Consider the following 17,975-nt stretch of genomic DNA (forward strand, 5'->3'; position numbering starts at 1 on the left):
GGCATCCAGCTCCAGGAGGATCTAGAAATTGGGGCTTCTTGGCCCCTTTTGTGGGTATGGAGTGGGGAACACTGGCACAAAGGGAGGGGCAGGGAACGGCTGTCAGGGAGAAGGGGGACAGTCACCTCCTTTTCCGGCAGTCGGGGGTTCCGGGTCAAAGTCCATGTGGATCCCCTCCACTTTGGAGCTGGAGGAGCGACTGAGCACGAGGGCAGTGTCCGCGCCGCTGAGGTTGTGGCCCTGCCCGAGCTGGTCACAGGACTTGGAGTGGCAGCTGCTGCTGGTTCTGGTCCATGTTGGTGGCCTGATGGCTACATGCAAGGGCCAGCTTTGCAGTGGTCAGAGCTGCTGGGTGAATGGGTGCTCTGGGGTGCCTGCGGGCACAGCTGGCGGTGACCTGCACCTGGGAAGGTTTGAAAGGACATGCTCGGAGGGCAGTGCCTAGGTGGCAGGCAGGGCTCCGTGCCTATGGGCCGTGCTCCTTGGCAGTCGGCTGGTCCTCTGGGTCCCAGAGAGTAGAAGGCAATTGAGGCTTCGAGTGGTCCCTGGGGAGCCGGGTCAGCTTGTTGACTGGTAGGCATCATGGCTGGCAGCAGGAGAGGTCCAGGCTGAAACTTGTCCTGGGGGTGGCATGGGCTGGCAGGTTGGGTACAAAGTGCCCAACTGGTCTTCGTGACTGCTTAGCCACCTGGTTAGCCAGACCCTGGGGAAGGTGCCCTGTGACAGGCCAGTGCTAGAGACCAATGAGAAGATGCCCTTGACAATCGCAAGTCCCTTCACTTCCTGTGTGGCAGGGTTGTGCTGACCGCACGCCTGACCTCACCCACTTGTCGAAGGTCAGCTTCTTGGGGACAAGGTCATATGGGTGGTTGAGTTCACGGTCTTGTACACATCAGCACCATTCAAAGACCCCACAGTTGTCCGCGGCAGAGCTGGTTCCAGAGTGGTCACCAGTGCCGGGGCTGACTCTAACTCTGGCAGTGGTGCCCAACTGATGTCGTAACCGGCGACTAAGATGGAAATGTTCTTAGCACTGAGCTAAAGCCAGGGCTTGCTCTGATCTGGCGCGGGTTCAGACGTTTGAGCTGGAGGCGGTGGTCGTCTGTCGCTGGCCCTAGAGCCGGCTCTGCAGCTGGGGCTGGGGCTGGAGCTGGCCCCGCTGGCCTCCGAAGCTGGCGCCGGAGGCGATGCTGGAGCTGGGTCTGTGCCGGGGCCGGTGCTGGGGCCGAGGCTCTGGCCCCGCTGCTGGCCGGGGGCTGGTGCCTGAGCGGGGGCCGGAGCTGGCTCCGTCTCCGGCGCCGGTGCTAGAGCTGGTTCTGGAACTGGCTCTAGTTCTGAGACTGACTCTGACTCTGTCACTGTTGCCAGATTGGGGGCGGGAGCCACCGATGGAAATGGCTGTCCTATGGAGCGTCCAAGTGTTTGAGCTGGAGGCGGCTGTCACCTGTAGGTGGCCCCCCAAGCTGGCTCCGTAGCTGGTGCCACAGCTGGCAGTAGTCCCAGTTGGCGCAAGAGCTGGTGCTTTAGGTGGCTCTAGCTTTGGAGGTCGAGGCAGCTCTAACTCTGCTGCTGGTGTCAGAGCCTGCTCCAGCTCCCACGGTGGCAGACGACCCTGTGACGGTGCCTGCTCTCCCGGAGCTGGTGCGGAAGCGGCCGGAGCTCCAAGTCGCTGCTCGAACCATTTGAGCTGAAGGCGGCTCATGATGGAAAGGCTTAAAGCTCGGGGCTACAGTCGGGTCTGTAGCTGCCGCTGCAGCTGGATCTAGCTCTTGAGATTTTACTAGACCTGGTGCTGGAGCCGGATCAGCTCTAGGGCTTGACATGATGCTGAAGCAGAGACAGGAGCGAGGCTCGCCAGCCCGACTGCCTTTTCACGTGCCTTCCCGCTGAGAGAAGACACCCGCGGCCTCGAGCAGGAGGGCCAGAGCTGGATTCGGAACGGGCTCTCGTGCGGGGCTGGCTGGCTCTGGCGACGGAGCCGGAGCTGGTGCCGGAGCTGGTGCCGGAGCTGGCCTTCGCTCCGGAGCGGAAGCCGGAGCCGGCTGTGACTCCGGAGCTCCTGCAGGTGTTCGGCCTGGGGGAGGCTCTCGTCTGCACCGGCACTAGCTCTAGCTCTGAGGCTGGTGCCTGAGTGGGCTCGAGTCCACGGCTGCTGCGAGGTCCGGTGCTTCAGGTGGCTCTAGTTCCCCAGCGGACGCCAGAGCGAGCTCTAGCCCCACAGCTCGTGCTAGATCTTGAGCTGGAGATGCTGTAGCTTCATAGCCTCACTTGCTCCCTGGGGGTGAGATGCTGTCCCACCCGTCAGGCGGAGAGCTCCGAGGCCAGGGACGGTGACCGGGATCCACCATAGCATTCCCGATGCCTGCATGAATGTATGCGTGCGTGAGTGAATGAACGAAGGAATGAACTCAAGACATCTGTACGTCTCACGTCTCTCGTCTGTAAAAGAACATCTACCTCATAGGGCTGTTGATTCAATACAGTTTAAGCACCTACTACGTACCAGGCACTGACCTGGAGATCTGGGAATGCGGCAGAGAACAGCGCAGCCCCTGCTCGCATGGAGCTGACCGGGGCAGGGCTTAAATGCGGAATGCGGGTCACGGGCGTGGGCCCCAGCACGGCTGGGAGCACTTGCCAGGAGCTGCAGGCTTGCAAACGTCCCTGTCCTCAGCTCAGGTCCAACCCAGTGGGGCCGGTGACAAAGGGGACGTGGGATCCTTGGTCCGAGGGTTCGTGCCACCCGTCGTCCCCATGTAGCCGTTCCTGTCACTGTCCCCAGTTTTGCCATCCATAAAATGGGCACGAGAGGGAATCTGTTCCTGGGTTCCTCCATGAATTGGTCTTGATCCCCTGTGACATACAAGGAAGACCTCCCCCTTATCTGTCTTCCCATGGGTGACCCCAGAGGCCAGGATCTGAGTGCATTGAGGGGAACTAGACAATGCTCCTCAGGGGATTGGCTAGGGTCTTCCGAGCTGAGCTCTGACCCCCGCAGTGGCCGCAAAGTCCAGGGCACTGACGACACACAGGTCAAGCTACTTCTCAAGGTCCTTAAAAAATCCACCCCCAGGTCTGGGGACTGTCCACTGAGGGCCGGCCCTGCCAGCAGCCAGGACCAGGGAGAGATCTTTCCAGATCAGGACGTAAGTGCTTCCTCCCTTCGCTCCTCCCGTCTCTCCCCACCCCGTGGTGTCATCGTGTGCCCGGTCACCCTTCGACCGTCCGCACCCTGCCGGAGGAACTGGGATGTGTCCCATCTTTCGCTCACGCGAAGAAGGCGCCGTGAATAACAGGTGCACCTGTCGAGTGCAGAGCCGTGTCTGCGCCCCTTCATCCGTTTTGCCCACTCCCTAACCACACCTCCTCCGGCCAACTCAAGTCTGTTCTCTGTGTCTATGAGCTCGGGTTTGTGTTTGCTTTTAGGTTCCGCATATAAGCGAGGTCATAGGGTGTTGGTCTTTCTCTCCTGACTTCTTTCATTGAGCATAATGCCCTTGGGGTCCCTCCGTGGCGACGTGTGTGTATATTTACGCGCCACGTTTCCCTCCATCCACTCATCCATCGTGGACTCTTAGGCTGTTTCTTTGTCTTGGCTTGTGTAAATAAGGCTGCAGTGAACGCGGGGGTGCAGGTGTCTTTTTAAGTTAGTGCTTTTGTTTCCTTTAGATAAATACCCCGGATTGGAGTTCTAGTTTTAACTTTTGGAAGAACCTCCACACTGTTTTCCACAGCGGTGGCGCCGATTTACATTCTCATGCAATTAATTTTTTTGGAATTGATCTCGTACCCTGCAATCTTGCCGAGCTCGCTCATTAGTTCCGACAGTTTTTCTGTGTCTTCTCTGTGATTTGCTGCAGACGTGTGTTCGTTCACATTATTTGCAGACGGAGATGGTTTTACATCATCCCCTCCAACCTAGACGCCTTTTGCTTCACGTGATTACATGGTCGGCACAGTTAAAAGCTCCAGTGAGTCGTGGGGTAGAGCGGGAGAAGGGGTTGACATTCAGCTTTTCCCGGCCTCAGGCGAGGCCTCCCTTCTTCTCCATTAAGCAGCATGATGGCCGTGGGCTGTTCACAGTTGCCCTTTAAGATCAGGCTTGGGAGGCCCCTGCTGTTTCTAGTTTCTTGAGTGTTTTTATCACTTAAGCGTGCATACTCTACCATTTTCTTTATGACTTGCGCAGGAAATGGTGTCTATCAGGGGTCCTCAACCCCTGGGTCGTGGACTGGTACCGGTCCCTGGCCTGTTAGGAACCGGGCCGCACAGCGGGAGGTGAGCAGCGGGCGAGCAGCGAAGCTTCACCTGTGTCTGCAGCCGTCCCCAGCGCGGGCATCACCGCCTCACCTCAGCTCCGCCTCAGACCATCGGGTATTAGATTCTCATGGGAGCACCAGTCTCTGGTGCCAAAAAGGTTGGGGTACTGCTGGGCATATCAGGTGCGTGTGCTCAAAGGTAACAGCGACCAAGCAAAAAGCTTTACTCACCCGGGACGTGCCGAGGGGACGTAACAGACTCTCCGTGGGCTCCCCGCTGCGGAGTCGTGTTCCCACGGCCTGGTTGGGGTTTGCTGACTGAGGCCTCGTCTGCCCGCTTTTCCATTGCAGGCAGGCGCTGACCACGTGGTCGTCTGGCCTCGCCAGTGTGAGCCTTCTCTTCCACAGTGTGGCTGTCACAGGTAAGAGGGCGTGGGGGTCACTCGCGTGTCCAGCCAGGCTTCTCTCAGAATTCCCAGCGGTGCCCGCGGAACCCGGCGTGCAGCACGCGGTCTGGATGGGACGGATGCCTTGGCTGCAAACCGCTTCCGGCCCTGAGTCTGAAGTGGAAGTGGGGAGGACGGAGGCTTTCGCAGCAGCTCGTGTGGTCACGTGACTGGCACGTCCCAAGTCTGTGGGCCAGGCTGGCAGGCCATAGGCTCGGGCAGCTTTCGAGAGGCACATTTCCTTCTCTGGACACCTGCGTTTGCTCCCAGGGCCTTCAGCTGGCTTGGCCCAGCCACGCCCACAGATCCCTTCACAGCGACACGGGGCCAACTGTCCAGCCTGATTAAGTGACCCCATACTGTGGGCTGGTCAGGCCGACGTGTAAGGCTGACCATCACAGCCCACCCTCCCTGTACTGGGCACGACACTTGTCCTTCAGCCATATCACATCTGCCAAAGAAGGCGAGAAGGACGCTAGCTTCCCCCCAGAGCGGCACGGCTGCCCCGCGCACTCGCCCAGACACGCGAGCACCTTCCCCAGGGAGGATGTGACGTCCTCTCTTCCTTCGTGTCCTGTGACTTCGATCCTGTCACGTGCAGTTAGTTAGCGTTGGCACATCCTACGGGACGTGATAAGAAGGCGAAGAAGGGAAGGGAGAAATGGATTTGACACACACACACTCACCCTGTCTGCAGTTTGGGAAGATGTCCCGGAGTGGGTTCTTGGGCTGCGGCTCGTCCGGAAGGCCCCGGATGTTTCCTGGGTCTGGGAAGGCAGCCGTGTGGGTGAACTTTTGTCCCTCTGCGGCCCCGGTGCCTGCTGCAGAGCTAGTGCCAGCTCCAGTGCCAGCTGGACCACCAGCTCCAGAGCTCTCATCACCTTCAGAACCAGAACTCATACCAGCCCTGGCAGCAGGTCCGGAGTGAGAGTCGTTTCTGGCCCAAGCCCAACAGCTAGATGTGGGACCAGCTACAGAGCTGGAGCCAGCTCCAGCACCAGTCTGGCACTAGCTTAGAGTGTGAATCAGACCCCAAATTCTGGAGTGGCAGATAACAAAAGAAACTGATCTAGAGCCTGCTCCAGTGCCAGCTCTGGTAACACAGCTACAGGCAGCTCTGGAGTTAGAGCCATCTCTAGAGCTAGGATCAGCGTCAGGGTCAGTGTCAGAACTAGCTCAAGCACCAGCTCCTGAGCTAGAGAAAGCTCCAATGCCAGCTCCAGAATTAGAGCCAACTCCGGCACGAGGTCAAAAGCTACAGCCAGCTACAGTGTCAGCTCCAGCACCGGCTCAAGAGCTCGAGTGATTTCTGGAGCTAGCTCCAACCAGAACTCCAGAGCCAGAGCCAACTCCAACGCCCGCTCCAGCACCAGACCCACTGCTAGAGCCAGTTCCGTTCCCAGCTTCAGAACTAGAGCCAGAGCCAGCTCCAGCTCCACCGACAGCTCCAGCACCTGGGTTCAAGCCAGCTCCGCAGCTAGAGCCAACTGCGGCTCCGGCATGTGTACCGACTCCCGAGACAGCTCCAGCGCCAGCGCCAGTGCCAGTTCCCGGTCAGGGTGAGTGTTCTCCCATGAGCTAGAGCCGCCTTGAATGTCAGCTGTAGCATCAACCCCTGAGATAGTGGCAGCTCGATCATCAACTCCTGTGCCGGCTGCAGTGATGGTTCTAGTGCTCACTTTAGAGCGAGAACCAGCTTGCAGCCGATTTAAAGCGCGTGCCAGGTTTCAAGGAAGAGCGGGCTCCAGTCCTAGCTCTAGCATCGGCGCCCAGGTTAGAGCCATTCCTGGCGCCGGACTCAGAGCTGGAGTCAGCACCAAGTCGAGAGCCAGAGCCCGCTCCAGCGGAGTTCTGGTACCAGCTCCAGAGCCGGAGCCCCCACGAGTGCCCAAGTGAGACAGAGTGTCCTGAGTGCCAGCAGCACACTCAGAGCCAGTGCCCACTCAAGAGAAAGAACCAGCTCTGGCACCAGCTCCAGCACCAACATCGGAGCTAGAGGCAGCTCCTGTGCCGGCTCCTGTGCCCACCGCAGCACCAGCTCTGTGCCAGATTCTGCCCTGGCATCAGTTGCAGAAGTGGAGCCAAGCACCAGAGCTACAGCCAGCTCTGCCACCAGTCCTCACCCTGGCTACAGAGCTAGACATCTAGCGCCACAAGAGCCAGATCCGGCATCAGAACCAGAGTTGACAGCCAGCTCCAGCACCGGCTTGAAAGATAAAGCCAGCTGCTGTGCCAACTTCGGGACGAGAGCCGGCTCCAGCCTCAGCCGCCCAGCTGGATCTTGCCCTAATTCTGGCACCAGCTATATGCCCCCAGAGTGATGGCCAGCTCCAGTATCAACTTGACCCATTGCTCAGATCCAGCACCTGCTCAGGCGTCAGGGTCAGCTTCGGGGTCAGCTTCAGAACCATCTTCGGTACCAGCTCAAGAGCTAGACTCAGCTCGAGAGCTAGAGCCAACTGCAGGTAGATCCAGCTCTGGCACCTTCCCCAGAGCCAGACTAGTGCCAGCTTGAGAGCTAAAGCTCGTCCAGCACCGGCCCTCGCGTCAGCCGCGGAGACGGAGCCAGGTCCAGCTTCAGCTCCCGCGCCGGTCCTGGGATCAGAGCTCTTTTGAGCTAGAGCTGCCTCCAGCACACGCTCTAGCATAGGTCACAGAACTAGTCCACGACATCGCCGTCATGGGCGCGGCGGGGGTGGGGCTGAGGGGCTAGACATTTCCTGCTAGGCGTGTCACTTCCAGGCACCTGGATCGCCCGCACTCAGGGCTCCTGCCCCGCTCCCTCCCTGAGGTCTCGGCCCCAGGTCTCCACACCCCTGCGTCCCCAAACAAGTCCCAAAGAGGATGTTGGGAACAGCGGCCAATAGATTAAAAACTGTAAACATTTTGACCCAGACACTCCACTTCATGGCTTCTGTCCTAACCAGAGGTTTACGGACACAGATGTTCCCTTCGGCATGAATCTGTGGAAGACTGGAGATGGCCCATGGTCCACAGCGGTGGCTCTTTGGAAATCCCGATGTGGGGACACAGAAAATGCACAGGAGGAAGAGGGCTGAGAGGCGGTGTCCACCTGGGGGAGGTGATGTTCCGGAAGGGTGGGTGCTCAGGACCCTCTCCCCCGACACCTGCAGTGCATGCACACGTGCACACGCATGTACACACACACACACACCAGGACCAGTGCTGGCAACTGGACGGAGCACCTACTGCCCCCCCAGAGGACAGCCTCTCCCCAGGGAGCCGCTGGGGCCTCTGCTCCCTCGCTCTGTCCCCAGGGCCGGCTGCCACCAGACTGGATGCCTGCAGGCCTAATGGTGACAGTGCCCTCTCTGAAGCGTTTATAGTGCGTTTGTCGTTGGGGAGGCCGGCCCCTCGACACGTACTGGCGCGTGCGCTGCCTCTCGGTGTTGCTCGGGGTGTCTGCTCCTTGACCCTGGCTTTTGAGGGTCTCTGCACCCAGGGGTGTTGAGCTTCCCTCTGGCCTTGGGTCGCGGGGACAATTCCGGTGTGAGGTGTGAGGCAGCAGGCGGGCGGGGTGCCACCGTGCTGAGGAGAGGTGGGACAATCACCTGCTGACCGGCAGGTCCAGCTCCTGCTGGGTGGTGAAGGTTCGGTAGGTGCACAGGAAGACGGTGACGTAGGGGGGTCACTGCCCTGGAAGGCGGGCACCAGGTACCCCGGCAGCGTCTCCGTGGTGTTGGCTCTGACTGCCACACCCTGTGGGACTCGCCCAGGTCCAGGGCTCATTTTCACACGGGAACTACTTTTCTGAGAGGGACAATTGAAAAGACACAAACAGCACAAAAATCCCCAGTTCACTGATAGATAATCTTAATATGTGAAAAGTGTGTTTGGACCTGGCTAAGGCTGTGGCTGGATGGCGGGGGTGGAGGGAGGGTCCCAGAGGCCATAGGTTGGGACTGTGGCACTCGGCAGGTGAAGTGCTATTTGGGCAGGCGGCCTTGCCGGCCACCTCTGGACCCTGGTTCTGGAGACACCAACGTGCCTGCTGGCCTGGAGCCCCCTGGCCCTCACTGGAGTGGTGGGGCCCTAACCCCTGAGCCAGGACCTTCCAGGTCCTTGTTCTGGTGACTGCAAAGTTCCTCCAAGACACCAGCTGGTCAGGGCTCACGGGACATGCCAGGTGCTATGGCAGCAGGAGGGACTCGGGAGGCCAGCACCTGGCCTTGGGCACTGTCTTTGGGCCGCTTCCTGGCTTGCTTGAGGTCCATGTGCAGGGTGGCAAACTTGGAGGTCCCTTCCTGCCATGGTCGAGGTCATCCTCCCTGCTCTGCCTCCCGAGCCCCTCTGGTCCCCCAGCTGCCTCTCTCAACACTAGGAGACACCCAATTTACCTGCTGTATATGTGCATTTTCCTATTTCGGGTTTGCTAATTAAAGTCGTGCTGGTCATTCGTGGTTTCAAAGCGGTGCCCAGATCCCTGCCCCTTAAACCATGTGCCCGGGCACCGGCCCTGAGGGGAGGGCCGAGCGGCCACCGCGACTGCAGTCTCCCGGGCCCCCATGCGCTCCACGGGACCTGGCTGGCAGAGGCAGACGTGTCCGTCCACACGAGGGCCACCCTGTCCCAGACCCCAGCTGGCAGGATCCTCTGGGTGGTCGAGAACATAAATGCTGAGCCACAAGGAGGGGCAGCACCTCGCCCCAGGAGACAAGTGCTGCCAGGGGTGGCCCCACGCACGAGCAAACAGTGAGAAGTCCCTGTGAGAGCCCCAGGTCCTTCCTGACCACTGGGAGGGTGCCTGTTCAGGGTGCCTGGGGCTCGCCTGGCCTGTGGGTGCATCGCAAGGGGCTCTGAGCCCCAACATGGAAGATGGTGGCCTCAAGAGGAAGCAGGCACTTGTGTTGTCCCGTCCATATGCCCACCCATCTCCTGGAAGCTCAAGGGGGCAGGGACTCTGTGTGCTCCGTGTGCCTGCCGCACCAACGCCGGCCAGCCCACACGGATCACTCCTGAACCTACAGGTCCCACCATTCTGCCCCAGTCTGAGCTTTGATTGTTGGAATCCTGCCAGCTCGGCCTCTCCTGTCCCAGCCGAGAAGGGCTCCTGAGTGGCTCGCCCTAGGATCTCACGTCACAAAGCAGCCCCCCAGAGGGGTCCTCTGGTTGGGAAGACAAACTGCCCTGGTGAAGGAGCCTAATCTGCGTGGCAGGGGACTTTAGCCCCAGGACAGCGTGTCTCCCAGCGGGGACTCTGTGCACAGGCCGCTAGTGCTGTGTGCCTGCGGGGCCCGAGGGTCAGCAGCCGCCCCGGGAGCTGCCGCCAAGAATCATGACTGGCAGCGGGGACACGAGGCTGGGACGACTGGGGCGACTGGGACTCGCCAAGGACTGCAGCCAAGCACGGAGGGGTTCGTTTAGGGACAAGGCTGGCTTTTATTTGGGAAGAGAGTGGACACATCATGGGGACGCCCCACATCCAGCCTGGCCTGTGTTCCTGGGGGCGGGGGGTCGGCGGGCCCTGTGCACCGGGCCCCCGCCTGCTCCTGCAGTCGGTATAGGGCCTCGACCTGCCTCCGCTTCTCCTTAGCCCGGCAGATGGCCGTCTGAAAGAGCCTGCAGAAGAGCTGGACGGACGGGGGCGAGTCATCGTTGCCGGGCACGGGGTAGGTGATGAGGCAGGGGTTGCAGTTGGTGTCCACGATGCCCACCGTGGGGATGCTCATCTTGGCTGCGTCTCTCACGGCCACGTGAGGCTCGAAGACATTGTTGAGCGTGTGCAGGAAGATGATGAGGTCTGGCAGGCGGACGCTGGGGCCCAGGAGCAGGGGGGCGTTGGTCAGCAGGCCGCCCTTGAAGTAGCGGGTGTGGGCGTATTCGCCACAGGCCCGGGCGGTGCTCTCGATCAGGTGGGAGAACTGCCGGTTTCGGCCCACGAACAAGATGATGCCCTTGCGGTAGGCCACGTGGGCTGTGAAGTTCAAGGCCAGCTGCAGGTGTGCGGCTGTCTGTTCCAGGTCGATGATGTCGTGTTCCAGGCGGCTCCCGAAGATGTAGGGCTCCATAAACCTGTCGGGACCCCACGTGGGTGGATGCACGGTGCTCACGTGGCTGGGTCTGCCGGCCTCTGCCCCCTGTCCCACAGGAGAACTCCGCCCCCAGGGCTAGTACCACATGTAGCCCCTCCCCACACAGGCCCTCGGGCAAGCGGCTTAGACCCCAGCACCTCGCCATGCATGTCAGCTGGGGACCCTAAGAGAAGCTATCGCACGTGGACCTTTGGACATTTAAACGCACTGGCAGGGCGTTCTACTCAGTGCTGTCCATGCCATAGGCATTTCTGACGTTATCAATGCCATCTGCCAGGCTTTACAACTGAGGGCCCTCTGGGGCTGGGCTGAGCGACCAGCCAAACTGGGGGTGCCCCAGGCTGCAAGTGCAAGGAGTTAGGACAGAGGCCAGCCAGACCTGGGGGGACCCCAAGGGCAGAGGGTCAGCAGGGCATGGGACCATGTGCGTTGTGGGCTCCCGAGGCCTGTATCCTCAGCACCCCTCCCTCCAACAGAAACTGCCTGAGGCACCCACAAACCCCACCCCGTCCAGGCCCCGGGCCCACCCTCATTTCACATGATTTCTCAGCAGCTCCCCAGGTCCATGGTGCTCCCTCCCAGCACCCAGATGACAGTCACACTGGAGTGGCCAGGGGGTCACCCCTCACAGGACCCACATCCCCCTGGCCTCCCCTTGTCCTGGTCACCCTGGTAAAGGCCACCAACCTGCACTTGCTCAGCCTACCTTTCCCCCACCTGCAGCGCTGCCCCCACCCCCTCACGTCCACTCGCTGCTCCAGCCCTTCTGCCCTGGGGAGTCGGGCCCCATCACCTTCCCCGCTGGCCACCCACAGGCCCCCCCAGTGCCTTCGGATCCACTCTCCACGCAGCTGTCACGATGACCATGTGACAAGACCAGGCCACCTATTACTACCCTATGGAACCTCTAGGCCTCTCCAGGCTCCTCAGCCTCTCTCCCCACCTGGCCCTGAGCCTCACTCTAGGGTAAGAAGTCTGGTGGGGGGGCGGGGGGACCTGGGAGACAGGGAGTTGCAAGCTGAGCCGGAGGACAAACCGCTGCCTCTCTAGTGGGGTCCAGCGATCCCATTTGGAGGGGAGCGCCATGCTCACTCATGCAAACTGACACATGCCAGTACAGAGCGTCTCAAATCCCGGGAACCAGCACTCAGTGGGGGTGGGGGACACTCACCTGTGCCGACAGCCCGCTTTGTGTCCCAAGTGCACTCGGGCATCGAAGAGGCTTCTCACGGAAAACAGCTCCTTGACACTGAAGAAGTCGGAGTGCTTCAGGGGCTCGCTGAGGATCCTGTCCTGGAGATCTAGGGTGACGAGAGGGCGCCGTGTCTCGGGGGGGGAGGGCAGTCGGGGCGTGAAGCTCTGCAGCTTCCCGGGCCGCTGAAGGCAGGACACGGCCAGGAGGTTCGGGACAGTCTCGGTTCTGAACATGGCTCTGTGCCTGGTAAACCCGGTCGAGTCACCAGCTCAGCAGTGGGCGGGGCGACTCTAACGCCCGCTTTACGTGGCGGCATCTGCCCCGTGGGGCTGTTGGGGGGCTCGGACCCCTCCAGGCTTTCACATCTAAACCAAGCGGGACTAACCCTCCTGGCGGCAGATGACTTCAACCCAAACTGGGGCGGCCTGGCGCGGCCCCTGCACCCCCGCCCCTTGTCGGCCCCGGGGCCCGCATTACCGCTGCTGCCCTCCGGCTCGCCGACGGCGGGGGCCGCGGCGCTGCCCAGCGTCCTGCCGCTCGGCCGGGTCGGCCCCAGGGTCGCCGCCTTGAGGACGCGCAGCCGGAGCGGCCCGGGCCAGACACCTGCGGAGAGAGCGAAGAGCGGACTCGTGGCGCGCGCGCCCTCCCGCGCCCAGGTCCCCGGCAGCGGCCGCGCAGGCCCGGGGCGCGCGGTGTCCCCGCCGTGCTCACCTGCGCTCAGCAACCGGGACAGGGCGGGCGCGGGCGCCATGGCGCGGAGGAGGCGGGCGCGGGGCCGGAGCGGCTTCTCCTTCCGCCGCCGCCCGCGTCCCCGCCGCAGCGCCGCCTGCAGGCCCGGAGGTGCCGCTGCGCGCCCCGAGCCCGCCTCCCGGGGCCCAGCGCGCCTACCTGGGCGCGCGCGAGGCTCTGAGCCCGACTTCTGCTCGCCGCCGGCCGGGCACCGCGGACTCTCGAGCACGGAGGCGTGGGCCGGGGCGTTGGGGGCGGCCCCTCGCCTTCTAGCTCCCCCTCTCCCTGCGCGGCGCTCGCTGGCCGAGGGGCTCATAAACCGTCCCCGTGGGAACCAGCTGGGCCATGGGACCCTCCTCACCTCCGGCCAGTCTGATCCAACCTCTCGCTGTCCAAAATCGTTTTAATTTTAACAGTACTTGTCTTAGAAGGATTACATAAAGTTATGCAAATCTGGGGTCTATATGCAGACTCTGAGGGGGGGGGAAGTGCACGAAATCACGGGGTCCCTGAGCGCCCTTGGCGTGCACGGTGAGCATCAGGTCCTCGCGCGCCCAGCGGCCTTGCAGAGCTCACTCAGTTCGCGGTGAAGTCTCGGCCTCCGCGTTGCATTTGCGCAGAGATCCGCCTTCTCCGGCATTTGAGACAATGTCGGGTCGTGTTCTGCGTGGGCTGATTGCCCGTTTAGCACTACATCCCTGGTAAGTGATCGATGCCTTGTTGTCCCCGCCAGCCCGGGCCCTGGCTTCTCGCCGCGAAGGTTCTAAACCTCGCTTTTCGACCCCGCAGGTCAGAAAGACGCGGCGCCTTTAAGGACTCGACCCACCCGGTCGGGTGACCGGGCCGTCGCTTAGCAACAGGACGCCGCGCGACCCTAGCAGCACGGGCTGCTGAGAAGCTGTACCCCACCTTGTCTGTCTTGCCTGCGCAGCTGCGGTGGACGGCGGGATGTCCGAGGAGGATCCCCAAGAGTGCGCGAAGCCTGTGGAGCCCGCGGTCCAGGCTCCCCCGGAGAAAACCAGCGACTACTACCGCGTAGCCGAGGACCTACCGGTCAGGTTCAACAACCCAGCATGGTTCCGGGGCTACAGGTGAGGACTACAGGTGAGGACGATGGAGTCCCCGCAGGGTCCACCTGGGAAGCGTGGAGGAAAGAGAGGCTGGCTCTTCCAGCGCTCTGCTCAGATAATCTTGTATGCAAGAGTCCCCAGGTCCCCAGCCTACCCTGTCACTCAAGTCAAAAGCAAGGTCAACTTTTAACCACCAAGGGGGCTGTGACAATGCCACCTGAAGCTTTAGATGCACATCAGTGGGCCTCCAGCCAGTGCAGGGGGGACAGTACCTGATCCCAGGGGAAGTCACAAAACCTGTGGTGGTGATGGTGGTGGGCGGTAAGTCTCCACTCCTCTCTAGGGACACCTCTGCAAAGTGAATCCTGCCACACCTCCATCATCAGGCTGAGTCAGTGACCCGTGAGCTGTCACAGTGCATCGCAAACTCTATACCCTGCATCACACCTGGGCAGAGATGTGAAGGTGTGCGCACCTCCCCTGTCCCCCTGCCTTCAATGCCCCCTACAATCCCAGGTCGGGTCTATTACTATCATTTTCCAGGAGACACACCTGGGGTGGCAGAAAGACCGTGTCTTACTCGAGATCTCATAGTATGAGGTGGCGCTGGGACGTCACTCAGCCCAACAGCTCCGCCAGTAGAGTCAATCCTAGAGACTGCAGGCGTCTTTTCTCAGGAGGCTCCGAAGTGGAGGGACCCCCCACCCCTGCCACCTGCCGGGTGGTGGGGTCTGGAAGCTGAGCCACAGCTTCCAGTCCCACCTACCTAAGAAATGACAGCATGTGCCAGGGCAGAGCTGATGCTGAGGACCAGCACTTGCCACCTGGAAATTCTTTAGGGCTTTGGCCTGCCTTGCAAAGGGCTAGGGCAGAAGAGAGCTGGGAGGCCTGGGCGGCAAGCCTGTGCCCCCCAGCCCCCGGAGCCCACGTTCACGGCCGCCTCACCAACCTAGGGCGCCCTTTATGGCTGTGGCTTGGGCAGAGTTAGAGTAAATGGACAGAAAGTAGAGTGAGTTTCTCACCTGTCAGGACCAACGAGCCTGCCTCGGTGTACAGGACCAGCAACCAAACTTACGGGAGCAGGGCCCCCACCGTGCATGAGATGCCGGTAAGCGGGAAGTGGGGAGCGGTGTGTGCAGGGGGGAGGTGGCCCCATAGGAGACTGACCCCTGGGTTCCTCACGGGAGTGGGACGAGAAGGGGCCTGCAGTTCCGGCATCGCCGGGAGGGAGGGCCACCTTGGATCCTGCTGAAGGGAGGGTAGAAATGAGCGAATCTAGCAACAAAACGTTTTACAGGATGAAAAGGTACATATAGATTTACGATACCCCTGAAGGACTGGCCCCATACACGTACACACACACACGCACACACTCTTACAGCTGAAGGCAGCCACTTTTGAGGCAATTAAAGGCCCAGTAACTGCCCCAGTAGCACAGTTGGTAAAAGCAGAACCGGGGGCAGCTTCGGGCCTGACCCCTAGGTCAAGGCTTGTAACCGCGCCCAGTTGGCCCCGTGACTGGCCCTTCTGTGTAACAGTGGAAGGAGCCACCACTGATAATCATTCCCGGACATCAGGCTTAAATTGGGATGGCCTGGGGTGAACCAGGCCACCCTGCCTGCCCTGGCTTCTCTGCTTCCTGGGAATAGAGACATTTTCTTACAAATTCTTATTTTCCTTCCAAAGATACCTAATGACTTACTGCTTAAGAGTATTATCATGCATATCATATTCCCTTTTCCCTTCCAGAAGGTATTTTATGCAAATTCGAATAAATTTTCCAGACGGCTTGCAGCTGGTGGAATGTTCCGGAACAATACTCTAAACGTGTACATGGAGAAGAGCATCGTGACAGGTGCAGGCAACTGCATCACCTCCTATGACCGTTTCAACTTCCAGCCCAGTTACAATGTCAGCAAGCCGTCCATCTGTGACTGAGGGCCAGGCAGCCTCCCTCCAGGGGTCCTCTGACCCGAGCGGTGGCCGTCTGGACAGTCGGCATCCCTAAGCTTTGCTAATTTTCCCAAATGTGAAGGTACAGAATTCACTGCTTGCTCTCAAGATGTTTTCCTCTTAGAAAAACGTGCAAATAGAGCTGTAAGGTCCCACTTTCTCATCTTATATGTCTAAGACTGAAAATATGCTAATGCTTGGATTTTACATTAAAAACGTTGCCACGTTCTAAATTCCTGACTCACCGGTAAGCAAGAAAAGGCCAGTGGGCGAATTCCCGGCCCCAAATGTTGTCCTGAATGCCGCTGTCCCTCTGCGTCTTTTTTGGGAGCCTCGTTTATACGCGCGACAGTTACGGGGCAGGTTTCCTGTTCTAAAGCTTCGTGGCCGAAATCTGCACAAACGCGGCCAGGTCGCGGAGGGCGGGGCCTACCGGGGCGTGGGCGGGGCCCTGCCGGGGGCGGGGCCTACAGGGGCGTGGGCGGGGCCCGGCCGGAGAGCTCTGGCCAGGGGCAGGCAGGAGGGCGACGCCGTCCCTGGGCGGAGGACGGGCTCGTCCTCCAGCCGCGAGTCAGGGCCGGACCGACGCGCGTAGATGAACCGAGGCCGGCAAGTGCGGGTCCCGTGAGAGGGAACGAGGCCCACCTGGGAGTTTCGCCTCCGTGTTCCTTTTAAACTTTCAACAAAAAGTTAAAAAAACAAAAAAAAGGCAGAGAACATTTTTCTCAGGTGGGAGTAACAGCTGTATCAAGTGGATTTTTCTCTCTAAGTACTTAGTTCTCAATCAAGGTTCACTATGAGTCGGAGGGTCCTCAATAAAGTTCCCTGTGACAGTCTCTCTCTTCCAGACAGAGTCCCGCTTGGGGAACTAGACAGAGGGAACCATGTCGCTACCACCGGTGATATCCTGTTTCCAGACATTCACCCAAATGAGATTTTACTCGTGTGTGAGTTAGGGAAGAAACTAAACACCAACTGGTTGCTTCTTCATTAAAAACGTTTTATTACTGATACACAAAGTAAACATTTGGCAACATTCTTAGTGTCCAATTCGGAATGAAAATGCTTTGCAGAGAAAGTCAACATATTTAATAGAAAGATACAAAGCCGAGGCTGAGCCTGGAGCCGGGATGGGTGTGACATCCTCCTCTCGAGCTGGGAAACCAGCAGAGGCTACAGGCATCAAACCGAAAACTAGGTTTTACAACCCTGCGTTAGAAACACCGAAATACTAAGACCTCTTCTGCATTCCGCGTCTGTTGGAATGAGACTGCCGAACCAGCCCCCGAACCTGCCACGGCGGATGGATGGATGGATGGATGGATGGATGCCCGCCTGCTCCAGGGCGGAGAAAGCCAGCAGCACGGGTTTTTCTTCCTCCCGTCTCGGCCCTGGTGAGGGTCTGTGCTCAGGCCACAAGGCGGCGTCCCCCAAGCCAAGTGCGGAGGGGAGACCGCTTAACTGGGACAAAACCCGCAGTTCTCAGTGGAGGGCGGTCTCGGGGCCTGCGGCGAGCACCATGGAGGAGCTGACGGCGACAGGAGATGCCAGCTGAGCCATACACGAGTATGGAAAGTAAAGTGAAGCCATGAAGTTGCTAGAAGAAAGCCTAGGAAATGCGTTCATGACCTTGGGGAGACAGGATCTCTTAAAGATCGATGAGTTGGACTTTATTGTTTCCCTAAAAAAACAAAACAAACAAACAAAAAAACCCAACCCAAAAAGCTGAGCTCAGTGGCCGTGTCCCGAAGTGCACACTGGCATCTTAATCGGGCGCCGAGTGCTTTCATTGGTCGTAGCCATGAAAACTGACATTTCTGTGACAGCGCTAGTGAGTTAAGATAAAGTTAGACTTTCTACGTTTATTAAGTGTCTGGAAAGTTGAAAAACGGACACCTTTGGTTTACGTGTCCGTCTTCCCAAAACTCAGTCACGGTCCCCAGCTCAGGCTCCGGGTACCCCCCTCCTGACGCTGGGCCCTGTGAGTGTCCTTCTCCATTTGTTAGCCTGTCACGTGCTTTTCAAAAGCCTTGCACACTGTCACCTCCTCCGGCAGGCACACTTGGAGGAGTTACTTCTGCACCTCCGTTTCTGGATGGGAAAATCAGAATCCAGAGGAGAGGGCCCGCAGGAGGCCCTGGGCTTGAACCGCCTTGGGGAACGTCCTAGGCAGGCGAGGTCACCAGCCGCAGACCCCACTTCCGGGCCCTGACTTTCTACGTATTTGCACAAACCATACAAGAAATCCGGTGATTATAAATATCGTGACC

The 17,975-nt window shown here is 59.8% G+C and overlaps 2 protein-coding genes across 5 annotated transcripts; one reads left to right on the forward strand and one right to left on the reverse strand.

The window, feature by feature from the left end:
- Positions 1-10,081: 10,081 nt before the first annotated feature.
- Positions 10,082-12,761, reverse strand: MRPS2 (mitochondrial ribosomal protein S2). 2 transcript variants are annotated; one of them, XM_039873099.1, is made up of 4 exons: positions 12,665-12,761; positions 12,431-12,556; positions 11,930-12,059; positions 10,082-10,738 (listed from the first exon to the last, which is right to left on the reverse strand). In XM_039873099.1, exons 1-4 carry the CDS (start codon positions 12,702-12,704, stop codon positions 10,087-10,089), a joined length of 948 nt encoding a protein of 315 aa, XP_039729033.1. In that variant the 5' UTR covers positions 12,705-12,761; the 3' UTR covers positions 10,082-10,086. The 2 variants fall into 2 exon arrangements, with proteins under 2 accessions (XP_039729033.1, XP_039729034.1); XM_039873100.1 differs by lacking the exon at positions 12,431-12,556 and having other exon boundaries at positions 12,665-12,719.
- A 61-nt stretch (positions 12,762-12,822) lies between these two features.
- PIERCE1 (piercer of microtubule wall 1) lies at positions 12,823-16,041 on the forward strand. 3 transcript variants are annotated; one of them, XM_039873103.1, is made up of 4 exons: positions 12,823-13,383; positions 13,472-13,773; positions 14,782-14,860; positions 15,505-16,041. In XM_039873103.1, exons 2-4 carry the CDS (start codon positions 13,631-13,633, stop codon positions 15,688-15,690), a joined length of 408 nt encoding a protein of 135 aa, XP_039729037.1. In that variant the 5' UTR covers positions 12,823-13,383; positions 13,472-13,630; the 3' UTR covers positions 15,691-16,041. The 3 variants fall into 3 exon arrangements, with proteins under 3 accessions (XP_039729037.1, XP_039729036.1, XP_039729035.1); XM_039873102.1 differs by having other exon boundaries at positions 13,614-13,773; positions 15,502-16,040; XM_039873101.1 differs by having other exon boundaries at positions 15,502-16,038.
- Positions 16,042-17,975: the final 1,934 nt, after the last annotated feature.

The sequence above is a fragment of the Pteropus medius genome, unplaced genomic scaffold (genome assembly GCF_902729225.1).
Source record: "Pteropus medius unplaced genomic scaffold, Ma_sr-lr_union100, whole genome shotgun sequence".
Lineage (NCBI taxonomy): Eukaryota > Metazoa > Chordata > Mammalia > Chiroptera > Pteropodidae > Pteropus > Pteropus medius.